This window comes from Heloderma suspectum, chromosome 1, assembly GCF_057233095.1.
Source record: "Heloderma suspectum isolate Gila_16-S chromosome 1, 16-S_ref, whole genome shotgun sequence".
Classification (NCBI taxonomy): Eukaryota; Metazoa; Chordata; class Lepidosauria; order Squamata; family Helodermatidae; genus Heloderma; species Heloderma suspectum.
In genome coordinates, this window is record NC_139458.1 from 127,641,884 (window position 1) to 127,656,275 (window position 14,392).

Genomic DNA, 14,392 nt, shown 5'->3' on the forward strand with positions numbered 1-14,392 from the left:
GTCACATACATTTGCAATCTGGAAAATGCTTAAAATTCAGCTTTTAGAATTTTGATTTTTTTTTTCAAATTTTGCTTTTGAAACCCAATTCTGCGGGATACTTTTACCAAACCAAAATCTACATTCTTTAAACTCTTTGTGATATATAGTAACAAAACAATATTGAGTATCAACGTGCTAAATTCAATATTTACACTTTACCCCACCTATCCCTTAAAACCCCTAAATCGAACAATATCTATAATTAGAAATGTTGGAGCGGGCATAACTGGATGAGAATATATATTCAAATTCTGGAAACAAATTTGAATCAGGAGTAGTTAAGAATCCCTCCTCCCTTGAATTTTTCATTTCAGTTGTATCTCTGAGACTAAGGGTGGAATGTCCCAAAGCCCATGTTTTCTTTGTGGTATCAACATAGGTATATGATAAAGCACTTGCAAGAAAGAATCAGCAGGTGGGAGCGGTTGCTTAACCTTCTCCTCTCCAGATTTTTCTCTGTCAGTGCCCCCTGACAGTTTTTAATTAATGTTTACCCCAGCAGGGATATGAGACTGGAAGTAAGCCCAGATGAAGGGAAAGGAATGCACTAGGAGGGAGGTATTTGAAGGAGATCATTGGCAAGTACAGGAAGGGTGAAACAACTCTCCCTTCTGTCAATCTTTCCCTGTAAATCCTCCCCCCCCCCCATCTCATATTATCTTGTGGGAATATCTATTTGCTGAGAGAGTATCTAGTTCTGTGCTAAGTAATCTTTTACTGGACTTCCACTTCCGTCAAGTTTCTTTGCAAATTTTAGCTCTGAACCACAAGCTGGGCCCAAGAACATGTATGAACGTCATAATAAAACTAACCTTCTGATTCTCACTCTTTGTATTTGTAAAAGAAAATTCACTTGACTGGTTTGGTGGGGGGTTACATAAAAATAATGCTGGGTGTATCACTCCAGTCTGCAATGTTAAATTGCAGTAGCACAGTTATAGGTATAAATCAGGAGACTGGGGGACACCTGAATAAATAAGCCTATTGGGGAATGATATATAATGCTGTGAAAACAAGTAAATCTGGCCTTTATTTTTGCCACTGGGAGAGCATCCATAACAGAAATATAAATACAGTTGTTAAAAGTGGAAGGGCAGAATAAGTTATTACTGACACATTATTTACAGAGCCAATGCTCTGAAAACAATGCCTGCAATAATCCTTGACATACTCACATTTGCCCTTCAAGTGGGGAGGGGAAGTTGTAGAGACTTTAAATAGCCAGAGGGAGGGGAGAGGGAGGTGGGTGCTTTTGAAGTTATATGGATTTTCCAGTAGGAAAGACTGTGCTGCTCTCTTAGGGTACAATCCTATGCATGTTTAGACAGAAAAAAGTCCTACAGCTCCCAGCATTCTCCAGCCAGCCTGGCTGGAGAATGCTGGGAGTTGTAGGACTTTTTTCTGTCTAAACATGCACAGGATAGCGCCCTTAGTGGAATTGGCTCAGGCCCTCTTTGCACATCATGCATGTGGAGGTGCATGTTTTAAAGTGCATTCCTCACAATGTAATGTGTGAATGCAAACATATGCTGGGAAACATGAGTGTTATACAGGTACACTAATCACGGAGCTAGTATTGGCTACAGCTCCATGTCAAGGGTGCACATGATGAGAAATGGTCACTGGATTTACCCTGCATGATGTATGAAATGGCCCTTGGGGAAGGAAGGGATTTAGGATTTCCACAAACTTTAAAGGAGCAACAAAGGTCATTGGCCTGTGCTGTAACTGGGCAGCAAATAATTATGGGTAGTATCCAAATTTAACCTGTTTGGAACTCCATAGTGGCTACGAAGTGCCCAAAGGGTCAAATATAGCTTGCAAACAAGTTAAATGGGGCAGTTTGTGCACTCTGTACCCGCTATGGATGCCATTCTGATGTGAAAAAGTGTTTTTAAGTTCAGGGGGGCACTGAGAGATGCTGGGGGCTGTGCCAGGAGGCAGCCAGGGCCACACGTGGTCCCGGTCTGTGCATTGCCTATCCCTGTGCTACAGGCTGATTATGCCAGCACAGCATAATTTACAGTGGCGGTAGTGTCGAAATCGATATTGCCCCATACTATTATAAATCAAACTTTTCCTTTGTTATCACTCCAAGTGCAAAGTAATTTATCATCTTACATGTAGCTTGAGGCTGCTGAGTGCCTAGAGCACAAAACTGTAGAGGCATGGTGTACTGATAAGTCATAAAAAGTAAACATTTTGTCAAAAATGTCTTGAGGAAACATTTAATCAGGACTTTCTTTGCAATACAATCAAGAAGAATGTACAATGAGGAGACAATATCTACCAATGTGCAAGTGGCTGGGACGAGAGGGAAGCCCAGGTTTTAGCTGTTTTAGATTTATTTATTTGTTGCATTTATTTGTTTATTTATTTGTTTGTTTATTTATTTATTGCATTTATATCCTGCCTTTTTTCCTCTTGCAAGGAACCCATCATGCAAGGAACCCATAGATCATTCAGGCACTTAGTACCTGGACTCAAGAAAACAATTATAATGCGTGCACTAGTTCTGAATGGCCACAATCCCATCCCACAAATACATGCTCTCTATGGAATTAGGCTGTAGAGGTAGCGGAGGTGGGGGCCTGTTCCAGAAATAAGGAAAATATGGCAAAAGAGCTGGCGAACACAGTGGCCAAAAAAGACAACAGGGCGTGGCAGAAGCCTAATTTCTGCAGAGCAGAGAGAACAAGAAGGGGAAACGGTGGCGTAATATCATCAAGAACAAAGAAGTGAAGAGCTTTAACTTTTGTGAGGACTAGAATATAGAGTGTGACAGGGAGCAAGGCCTTCAAGAGAGGGTTTGCTCCTATGGTATCTATTTATTATTCCTAAGGGTTTGCTCCTGCCTGGAAACTCATAATTCAAGAAGCCTTCAAGGAGACAATGATGTAGCAGAAAATAAATACTTGTTTTACCCAACTTGTAAGGTATACATAGTCACATAACAGAAGCCCTGTTCAGGTGTTCCTAAACCGGTTAGGCTAAATACGCGAGGAGAAGGAGCATGCTAGTCCTGCCCCCTCCTCCTTGCCTATTTCCATTGCCCTCTACTTGTGGAGGGAGACTTTCTGAAGAGGAGAATCAATGTTCAATGTTGTGTGGAGAGCCTCCAAAGATACACAAAGTTCTCCTCTTCAGAAAGTCACCCTCCATGAGTATGGGGCAACGGAAACATGTGAGAAGGGCTCAAGGATACAGTCCTCGTGTGTTTAGTCTAAGCTGTTTAGGAACACCTGAATAGGGCTAAAGTTCTGAAGAAATCCAATTAAATGAATTGAAATGGACAATCCTTCCTTTCAGAAAACAAAAACAAAAGCGTTTGCTCAGGGACAGCACACATTCTTGACATGTATGGAGCCCCGGATGTGATTCCTAGAATTTCCAGTTAATGGATTTCAAGTAAGAGAGACCAATCCATGACCCAGAAGAGCTCAGCATCATAATTGGTAGTACTGGACACAACAGAACATCAATCTGATTCAGTGTAGAAGGCATCCCCCCTTCTTTCAGGAACTAATTAAAATTACTTTGGAAAGTTTCCCAGCTGAAAAAAGAAGAAACTGATGCAAGCACAACGGTCTTTTAGCAGCATCACTGAGAATTTTCATACTTCTTGCCATTTACTTCTCTTGTAAAATAAATAAATAAACAAACAAACAAATAAATAAATCAGCTCTTAACAACATACCAATGGTATATTTTGTTCTTGTTGCTAGATATGGCAACACCACAGCTGAAGGATATGTTACGGCGATTCCAGTAACTTGTATATTAATATCAATATATGTTTGAAGGCAGACTCCCTCCTGACTTCTCAGTCTGCTGATCTAGTTTATCACAGTTTCTGCATAGGTTGCAGTAGAAAGATTAAAAAAGAGATCCCCATGAAGAGGTGAAGCAGCAAAATCAACCATAGTTACTGCAAATCATCAGGGCTCAGTATTCTTACTTGTTAGGTAGTTTTATTTTTAGAATCCATGTGACTAAAGTACAGGGCTCAGGTGCATTAATCTTGGCTCAAAGGCTGACAAGAATTCCATCTATGTCACCCTTACTTTAGAATGTCAGAAATGATCAGCATCTAAATGGAGATGATCCTTTAAAAATGTGGTCCGGTCCCACACCAGTAATGTCAATTCGTAATGATGTCAATTCTCATTTGTGATGTGGGACCAAATTATCAGAATCATTTCATGTGAGATAGGGGAGGACTGGAAAAATTGTGTATCTTCTGCTTAACTTTCCCAAATGCCAAGAAGCAGCCATCATTATTTCTATTGTATATGAAGTGCACATATTCATTTATATGAATTTTATATGAAGTGCACATAATTGAGCTAGTCAAGAGAACCCCTCACTGTGCTGCAGACACCTGATTATCTCTAGATACATTCAGTATGCAGGAGCCCACTGACGGCCAAACTAACTGTTCGCTTAATACATAGCAAGCAGCTACGTAGCTTGTTTTTCCTTAAATAACGTTTAGGGAGGCCACTTGTGAATTGTCAACAAAAAGGACATGCATCACCTCAAAACAAGGATGCCTTTTTGCATATAATTTGCATATGCTAATGATTATGTATAGATGCACATTTAGAAATCATAATAATTTAAATGGAAATACAATAATCTCACCATAGTGTGGGAGACTGGGACCACCTAACCTGTGTGCCTTGCTCAATCTGCTGCCCAGATGCTGTTGATGGGCAACTTAAAAGGCCCAGCTCTTCCTTCTGATGGTTCTTTATCGTTAAACTGTGCTTGGACTGGACAGCCCTTCAGACAGAGGATGCCTTCAAAACAGAGGACAGTCCTTTGGCAGCCCTTCAAATAGAAGACTGTCCTCTGTGAAAGAGGACACACAGCCGCCCTAAAGATTCACGGGGAGGGGGATTCTTGTTCGGAAGGCAGCATATGGCGAGGAGAGGCTTATGTCTTCATTTCTCCACCGTGACTGAAACGAACCTCCCCCAATATGGCTAGGAGCTTTAGGGAAGAAAAGTTTCCAGCTAAAGCTGCTACCTGCACCAATGGTGGTGTGATTCTGAGTGTAGTGGGGAAGCCCCTCCCCATTCCAGAAAGTATTTCAGGGGAAACCACAATATAGAGTTGTATGCTACATAATAAGCAAACACCTAGTTTGGTCTGAAGATGGATTTATTGGAGAGCAAACCTAATGCAGGTTGTTTTGGATGTGTGAGTGATAACACGCACATACCCAGTGATAAGAGAGCCAGCATGGTGTAGTGGCGAGAGTGCTGGACTGGGAGTCGGGAGATCCGGGTTCTAGTCCCCACTCGGCCATGGAAGCTCACTGGGTGACTTTGGGCCAGTCACAGACTCTCAGCCCAACCCACCTCACAGGGTTGTTGTTGTGAGGATAAAATGGAGAGGGGGAGGATAATGTAAGCCGCCTTGGGTTCCTTGGAGGAAAAAAGGCGGGATATAAATGTAATAAATATAATAAATAAATAATAAATAAATAAATAATAAATATAACACTCCAGGTATTTAAAGATATTCCAATGACTTCTATTATTGGGAAAATCTTGGTGATCAGAATCAAAGTTGACTTCTTTTAGTTGTATTCCTCACAGTAGACAGCAAACAATATTTTTATCCTCCTCATCAGCAGGCAGATGGATGCAGGAATGCAAAAATGCTATTTTCAGGATGCTGGATTCCTTTTAAGGTAAATCTTAAACAGGTTTTCAGTTCTTGAACCTTGATGAGGATGGGGGTGGTAATATTCTGATGTGAATAATTCTGCGTACCACAAGTCCTATAATTCCATCTAGTCACTACCTTCCAGAATACTTTAGAACAGCCTTCCCCAACCTGGTGCCCTCAAGTTGTTTTGGACTACAACTCCCAGCATTCCTGACCATTAGCCATGCTGACTAGGGCTGATGGAAACTAAGGTCCAAAACATCTGGAGGGTGACAGGTTGGGGAAGGCTGACCTATACAAGCAACATCTGTGTTGGATTGTCTTTAGAGTTAGCCAACTATGCCCCTCGAAGTCTATATGGCACCCTATGCCAAGAGGGCAGAGATAGGCTTTTGATTCCTGGCTCAACTACTGCCTCTTACTGTGGGTTCTGTGCAGCATGTAAGATATGACCTACCTGCCAATTATGTCAGCTTAGAATGTTGTTGGATTACCATACCCATCATCTCTGACTGTCAGCCGTGTGGATGGGGTAGATGGGAGCTGGAGTCCAGCGTCTGGAGAGGCACATGTTCCCAGCCTCTGATGTAGAACTGCTTGGATAACTCCATAGTTGGTGGTGGTGGTGGCGGCTAGTGATTTACAGCTATATCTTAGGGTGGATCTAGTCCTGGTGGTAACTAGACACCTGTTTAATTTAGCTCACTAAGTGATGCGCGGGTGTGTCAGGGTAAGGACTCTCCAGATGAGCCCAGGGACATCACATAGGAAGCGCGGCTGTGTTCTAGACTAACCTGATCTGCGACGTCTAGGGGGAGCATTTCATCATGTAACTTGTAAGCCCCCACCCGCTGCCTGCCTGTTCTGTTCTCCCTGAGTGGCAGAGGGAGGGAGGGAGGCAGGCAGGCAGGTAGGCAGGCCAGCCACCAGTAGCTCTGATGAGATGGGGAGACCGCCCCACTCACTCAGCTAACTATTCAGAGGAATGAGGGGAGGTGGTACGATGAATCTCTCTCTCCCATTCCTCCCTGCCACATGCACTAAATGTGGCATGGTTTCACTAAGCAGAATACCATATAAGAAACTATAACCTCCAAAATGCCATGTGGCAAATACTTGAATACACTAATTATACACCCCAATTTTACCCCACACACACACACACACATACTTTTAAAAAAAGTATTGCCTTCCTTATGTGTGGCCTATCATTGAGTGCTGCCCACATATATATTTCTCTTAACATTTTATTTTTCCGAACAATCCCAATGATGTTGATAACACTTTCTCAGTCACGCCCTTCCAATAATTTTCATTGTCCTTTACACAGATTACAGTGATGGCGGACAGGGGGGGAGGAAGGGGGGAACTACTATGAATTACTCCCTGTAAGTTCTCACACACAGACATTGGTTCACATAATGACATTATAATGTTCTTCATAATTTCCCCCCTTCTTAGCATACCAAGCGTGGTGTTAGCTTTTTTCTGGAACACTGCTGCACACTGCACAGATCCTTTCATTAATCTGTCTTCCATTATGCATAAGTCTCTCTCTTAAGAAGCAACAACTGATTCATAAGCCATTACAGCATATGAGTAATTTAAAATTATCATTGACAACATAAATCATCTTGCATGGCAACTGGATTTGTATAATCTACCTCTTTTAGGCAGGCACAGGTTTCACATCTATTATTATTATTAGCAGTAGCAGCAGTAGTAATATTTTTAGACTGCCCTTCCAGGGCAGTGAAGTCTTTGGCACTTTAACAAATGTAAATAACGCTGGGTCTTTCAGAACAGTCAGTGTGGCACAGTGGCTGGAGTACTGGGTTTTGATAAGGGAAACCTTGGGTAAATCACTACCTTTTAGTTGTGAAATAAGAATTCCAAATTGAGCTGAGGGAGAATAGGAAGAATGAATGAATGAATTAATGAAATTTAAACATTGTTATCTTGTTACTCACAACACATGGTAAATAATAGGTAAGGATAGCTTATAGTCAGTATGCTTTTGCTGCCCAAAACAAGTAGTCCCCACTTCGGCCTGGTTTTAGGGAGCCGGGGACAGAGGCCAGGGTGTTTGCTGAACCTCTGCTCTTGACAAGAGGTGCCAGCAATTGGCAAAAAAAACACCCCCAAACTGTACCCATTTAGTCTCCCTGCCTGGGCTGGGAGAGGGAGGTGAGAAGGGAAGAAAGAAAGAAGCTGGTTTTACTTTTAAAAGATTAAGGAAAGACATAGTGACAAGAAGCTACAGTGGCAGCTCTGACGAAACCCTGTTTTTAGCTATCAACATTGGGCTAGTTTGAGGAGTGTGGTAGAAGCCTCTCTTCTTGGGTAGTGTCATCAAAGTAGCCTTCTCTGGTGAACGTTAATGATGTCCATTATCAACAATACTGGATACATTGTAAGTTGTCAGCATTGGCAAGTGCATATATCAACAATGTCCAGTTCCTTAATTTCACATTTCCTGGAGAATGTCTACCATGTCCATTTTGGAACTTTCACAGTAACACATATAACCTTGCTAAAGGGTATTTTAATGTGATTACTATCTGCCTTTTAGTGCATGAGTTTTCATCAGCCTTTCCTGATTAGAGTTCTCTGTATTTAAATAGCTACGGTGTTACTAATATGACTGACCTTGGATTGCAAGTGAGCTACAGAGAGCTGAAGAGTGAAGCCATGTCACAGAACAGTATTTATGTGTTCTAAGTGCAGTATTCCTGAAAGGGGGTGTCTTGACAAAACCATGATATGCATAACAAGGCAAAGGCTTCATGACTGATTTATGAGGGAAGGGGCACACACATTTGCCGAAGGGGAGAAAAGAGGGGGGAAAGAACTTTTGACATACCTTGTCTGTGTAGACGAAGAAGAGAATCACGATGGTAAGCTCCAGCACAAATATAATTAACAGCATGATAAAAAACTGAAAAGAGAAGAGGGGGTGGGAGAGAAACAAAAATCCAGAAATATCAAAATCTGTTCCATCTTCCTGATGTTATGCAACACATACGTCTGTGCATAAAAGAATTGGACTTATTCAGGCCTAGTTCTCACTTGGGAGGCAAACATGTGTCTGGGTGGTACCACTTCAGATGCAATGGGGCTCATATGACTGAATGTTCCTCCATATCAGAAAACTCCCTGCACGCCAGGAGAGATGGCTAGGCTAGAACCCTTCCTCTTGACAACCAATTTCCTATGAGGAGGGACCGTTTTTGACTGGAAAAGTATTCAGTCACATGAGCCCCACCTATAGTCTGATATGGTATACAGGGCCGGGATCAAGGGTAGGCACTGTCAGGTATCTGCCGAGAGCCCACACCCAGCAGGGGCCCACTGATGACAGCCTCCTGGAGTTGCTTCTCCTCTTCACCATTGCACCCTGCTTGTTCACCTGCCTCTCGCTCAGGCCCAGACAATTATGGTGGTGAGAAGGAGGAATAGTGGATGCTACTGCTTAGTTACTCACTGGCCCTCTGCCTGTCAAGCAAGTGAGTGGTAGCAATGATGAGAAAGAGGAGGAGGATCAATAGCAGCAGGGGACACTGGTGGTGAGAAAGTGGACTCACTGAGGGAGGGGCCCATTGAGGGTGTCTTGACCAAGGACCCTCAAAAACCTGGGGCTGGCACTGATTGTATAGCTCAAATGACCCTAGCAGGAACTAGGACAAATAGGTATAGACAATATTTCATGTTAGTCTGATGGGAGATGTTCATGTGGAAAGGGGCCAAAGAACTGAGGAGGACAACCCAGGCTTAGTTTTTAAAAGTCAAACGACCTGCTACCACTGCAGCTAAGGGAGATGCTTGCATTAATTCAGCAAGAAATGATTAAGACATTCATGGCATTTTTCATGAATGACAGTGCCTTTTGCTCAATAGATATTCCATTATCCAACTTTGCAGTGACACTTTGCTATCTTGCTTTGCTTTGGAGAGAGGGTGGCCCTCCCCTATGAAATCATGCACTGAACTGCCACACTACTATTCTATGATTCTATGACTCCGCCCCAAGATCACACACATGATGTGGCTTTTAGGAATGGAAAGTATGTCTTAAACATTGGAGGGAGCAATCCTATGGTCCCTGTGACAGAATTGGGGGGGGGGGGAGAGCGCACAGGACATTTCAAAGTCCTGTATCCAAGATCAGAGACAGAGCTCTGACCTCGAACCCAGAAATCCGAGCTCCCTGTCACCTCCCCCTCCCCCTCACAGTGTGCCAACTGCCTCTATGAGGTCACAAAAGTGACCTCAGAGAGGAGGTAAAGGGGGATGTCCCATGGGTGGGGAGGGGAATAGAAAAGCTGGCTCAGACCATATCCTGAGGCCTCTCCAGCCTCTTTCCCTCCCTCTCTGTGATGCCTCAGCTAGATGGGCAAAAAAGCCGTTCTAGCTGAAATGCAGAGCAGGAGCTGTGGCAGAGGCAACGAGAGCCTCTGCTGTTCCTCCCACTCTGCACTGGATCCTCTGAGTGCAGAGGCTTATGAGTATCAAGAGTAGATCACATAGGATTGCGCTCGAATAGGGAAATATACAGCCCCAAGGCATACTACTGCACTAAAAAAGTAAGGGCTAGTTTAAAAAAATGCTGCAGGTGGTTGAACTAAGCTTTAAATTGTGATAATGTGTCTGGGGGCCAAACTAGATGTTACAAGCCTGCTGTTTTTAACTTTCTGCCAATTTTTTTTTTTTTAAATCAGAATCAGCCTCTGAAGGCTTTTGAGTTTGAAAGGAAGAACAGCAAGGGAGAGAAGTGTGACTTAACCCTATCCTTTGGGTCAGTTTTGAACTCAAAATCACCCTCCCTGCTGCTTTTTCCTCAATTAGAGAAAAGATATTGGGGATGGCAACGGGGGGATGATTCTGAGTAGCAAAATTGCAGCAGGGAAAGGATTAAGCAGCCCCCCTCCTTTGCTTTTCCTCCACTCAACCTGCAGTCTGCCAAGACTCCTTTTGCTTAAAAACAAAAAACAAAGTAAGTGTACAGATACAAGCACCTGTGCATCACATAAAATTGTGCCCTAAAATACTCAGAAGTTACATGGCAAAGAAGAATCATCATGCATTAACAGTGCTTCCAAATTCACAGTTTCAAAGTGACATGCTTTGACATGTAGGAGAGTAACCAATATCAGGGTTTGTTTCTCTCCTGCCCATTTTGCCAGCCTTCAGGGTAGTTTAATTTTCAGGCTGCTCTTGCTGGGCACCTCTGTTTCAGGGCGGACAGCAGTGAAAACAAGCCAGGTGTAAGACATGGTTCTGAGTTCAGACAGCACGACAAGCCATGGTTTGGACAAGCCAAACTTCATAAGCCAACAACAAACCATGGCTTCTATTTGTGGAATGTAGCTGGTTAACAAACCATGGTTTGTAGGGATGGGTTCAAACATGGCAACAACCCAAATTTCATCAAACCACAGCATGGCTTAATGTTATGTGAGAGCCAGAAAGTGTGAGCACTTTGTGGATCAAATCTAGGGCTAAGCTCAATAGTGGTTTTCGCCCGGCATCCTTCTCTTTTCTTTTGATGATTGCTATGAAAGGGTTTGCAGCTAATGTTTGCCAATTCAGGAAGCATTGCCCTTTTCCAACAACAGAATAAGAATTTCATTTTTAGCAGCAAGGGGCAGCAAAGACACTATAGTGCCCAGGAAGTAGGTTGTTAGCAGTGAGTGGAGCCAGGGCTCATGCTGAGACTTTTTGATTTGCAGGGATGCTGACCTCATTGGTCACCCTCCCCCACTCAGAATTCCCTGTTTCTTCTGAGCTCAGCTGTAACCTTCACAGTAGCTGGGAGGAAATTAATTTTCCCAAGAACAATATATTGTTCCTTATTGTAATGCAAAGTGTTTTGAGGTGGCTTGGTCTTGAACGGGCAATTAAGAAACATTAGCTTTACAAAAGACCCACTCCTGGTGGAGATGAAAACTGCTAGAACCTGTTTGTTGATATTGATCAACATAGCTACCTGCATTTTTGGATTCTCCTTGGGGGTGTGGCTATGGGGCTGTCATGATGAATGCTCCTACTTTAATATTTACTACTAGACCACTGGTTGTAAGTAGAGGGATGTTCTACCATGCTCTCATCTTCACATTATGCTAGAAAGCTGTGGAAACTCTAGTTTCAAAGAGCCCACAAGGATTATTATTTTACCACACACAGTAGCTCACATTTTTACCGAACATTTGTACCTGCCTAATGTGTTGTAAACCACTTCTCACCAAGACGATCCAGACATCAAACTTACCTCAGAGTGAGAGAGCTCACCCTAGGAAATTTGGGCATTTATATGGGATCTTTGACATGTAGGCAAAGATCTAGTAGAGGCAGTCACTTGGCAGTCTCTGATTTTGAGCTTTAAATCAGAGACTGTCAACTGGTTTCCAAAAGGCTTTCCATGGTTAGCTTCACTTCAGCTTTCTGTGGACTTAATTTATAAGCTTTGTGACAGTAATTAAGACAACTGTATCTTTATGGCTGAGAAAGGGCAGTTGCCATCGTTCAAATATATGGATCTGAACTGTCTGTGTCATTTAATTAATTAATTAATTCATTAAATTACATTTCACTTCTAAAAATCTTCCATGGAGCTCAAGGGCAGCATGCATAATTCTCTGTCCCCTCCCCATTTTTTACCCTCCAAACAGCCTTGTGAGTTCGGTTAGACTGTGAGGTACTGACTGTTCCAAGGTCACCCAGTGAGCTTCATGGTTGAATGGAGATTTGGAGCATAGTGTTAACACTGACGCTAACTACTGCACTACAGTGGCTCTCATTATTTTCTGTGCAATGTCTGTGGTCTGTGAAAAGGTATCTCTTGCAGATGTGTTTGCTAAAATTATGCTGAAAAACGGCATGTGTAGGAAAACTGAACCTGCCACAAAAGGATGCGGGGATAGCTCAGTGGTAGAGCACCTGCTTTGCATGCAAAAGGTCCCAGGTTCAATCCCCAGCATCTCCAGGTAGGCCTAGGAAAGAATCCTGCCTGAAACCTTGAAGAGCTGCTGCCAGTCAGTGTTGACAATACTGGGCTAGATGGACCAAGGGTCTGACTTAGTATAAGGCAGCTTCTGACGTTCCTATGGGCTGGAGGTGCCCCATCCCTGGTCTAGGCAGTTCCAATGAAACCAGTTTCTAGAATGTAGAACCTGATCCAGAAACAATCTGATGTTTTGGGAGATTCAGGACAGATAAAAGGAAGTATTTCTTCACACAGCGCATAGTTAAACTATGGAATTCACTACCACAAGACATAGTGATGGCCACCAGTTTAGATGGCTTTAAAAGGGGGTTAGACAAATTACTGGAGGAAAAGGCTATCCATGGCTACTAGTCTTGATGGCTATGTGCTACCTCCAGCACCAGAGGCAATGAGCCTATGTACACCAGTTGCTGGGGAAGATGGGCAGGAGGGTGCTGTTGCGCTTGTGTCCTGCTTGTGGGTTCCTGGTCAACAGCTGGTTGGCCACTGTGTGAACAGAATGCTGGACTAGATGGAACCTTGGTCTGATCCAGCAGGGCTCTTCTTATGAATAGCGATGTGGATTTTTGCTAGTTCAGGGCTTCAACCTCTCCCCAGGGCTGTTCAAGAGGTACATGTGTAACAAAGTGGGTAGGACTTTTTGTGCTGCATTCAGCAACAGGGGAGGTTAAGGTAAAGGTGACATAATCAGATTCTTAATTTAGCAATTTACTTTCAAGAATCTAAAGCAATTTAATATTTGGGTCTCGCTGACTCCTGCTGTTCTTATGCATACCTCTCACCCCAGTTCTATAGGGAAAGCTCTCTTGCTCTTTTACTGCCTCTCTAGTCTTTTTGCTTGTTCTCTAGGCAGCTTCTTTTGCTAAGCAAGCCCATTTCACCACTATAAAAATAATACTTGATAATAAACCTCAACACAGCATTAGACAACAAAGCCAGAGTTAAAATAGCGTTGTTCTTGTTTCCCCCTGCTATTCTGATGAAACAACAGTCAAATGCATGCGTAGCCACAGGCTATTCTGTGTGGCTTTAGAAAAAGAGGTCCTTCAAAACTGACAAAGGGAACATGTAGTGGATTTCTAAAACATTTACCTCTGCCTAAACACAAGGGAGATTTGGAGAGCCAATCCACACCGGGTATAAATCTGAACTGGGAGGAGTGCAGGGAGAGTATGTTAGGATGCTAATATGTATGATAGGTTGAAAACTGCATACAATTATGAATTTGCAGCCTGATCCTTCACGATCACTGGGAGGTAAGTTAGGCCTGTAGCCAGGGCTGGGCTAGGGAGGGTCCTGCCCCATCCAAATTTTCTCTGCCCCACTTTTATTTTATTTTACAAATAATTAAAAAACAGTGTACAATGTTGTCTTTAAAAGACCTGCAAACCAGATGAACTCCCCCCCCCCGCTACTTTTTTGGTGGCCCTTCCAGAACTTTTAGGCTGGCTGAGGCCTGAAGCAAGTCCCATTAATTTCAATGGGATTGAAGCCTCAGTCTGAGATCCTACAAAACTATGCATGCATGTTGGGGGAGAACTATGCATGCAGCCAAATTTTACTTGAAGTTTCTACTGAAACCACTTGCATGGCTCAACAAGCAAGACAATTTTAAACTGAAAACCAGCTTACAGATTCAGCTGTGCAAGTAGCTGTAAGCAGAAGAAT

At 43.0% G+C, this 14,392-nt stretch overlaps 1 protein-coding gene across 13 annotated transcripts in view; it reads right to left on the reverse strand.

Moving 5' to 3' along the window:
• The window catches only part of TSPAN4 (tetraspanin 4), a 796,820-nt gene that overhangs the window by 84,757 nt on the left and 697,671 nt on the right, over positions 1-14,392 (reverse strand). For all 13 annotated transcript variants that reach the window (XM_084856527.1, XM_084856547.1, XM_084856537.1 and 10 more), the window contains one exon: positions 8,585-8,659. In XM_084856527.1, coding sequence (XP_084712653.1) covers positions 8,585-8,659 — 75 coding nt within the window. The remainder of the gene's footprint in view (positions 1-8,584; positions 8,660-14,392) is intronic.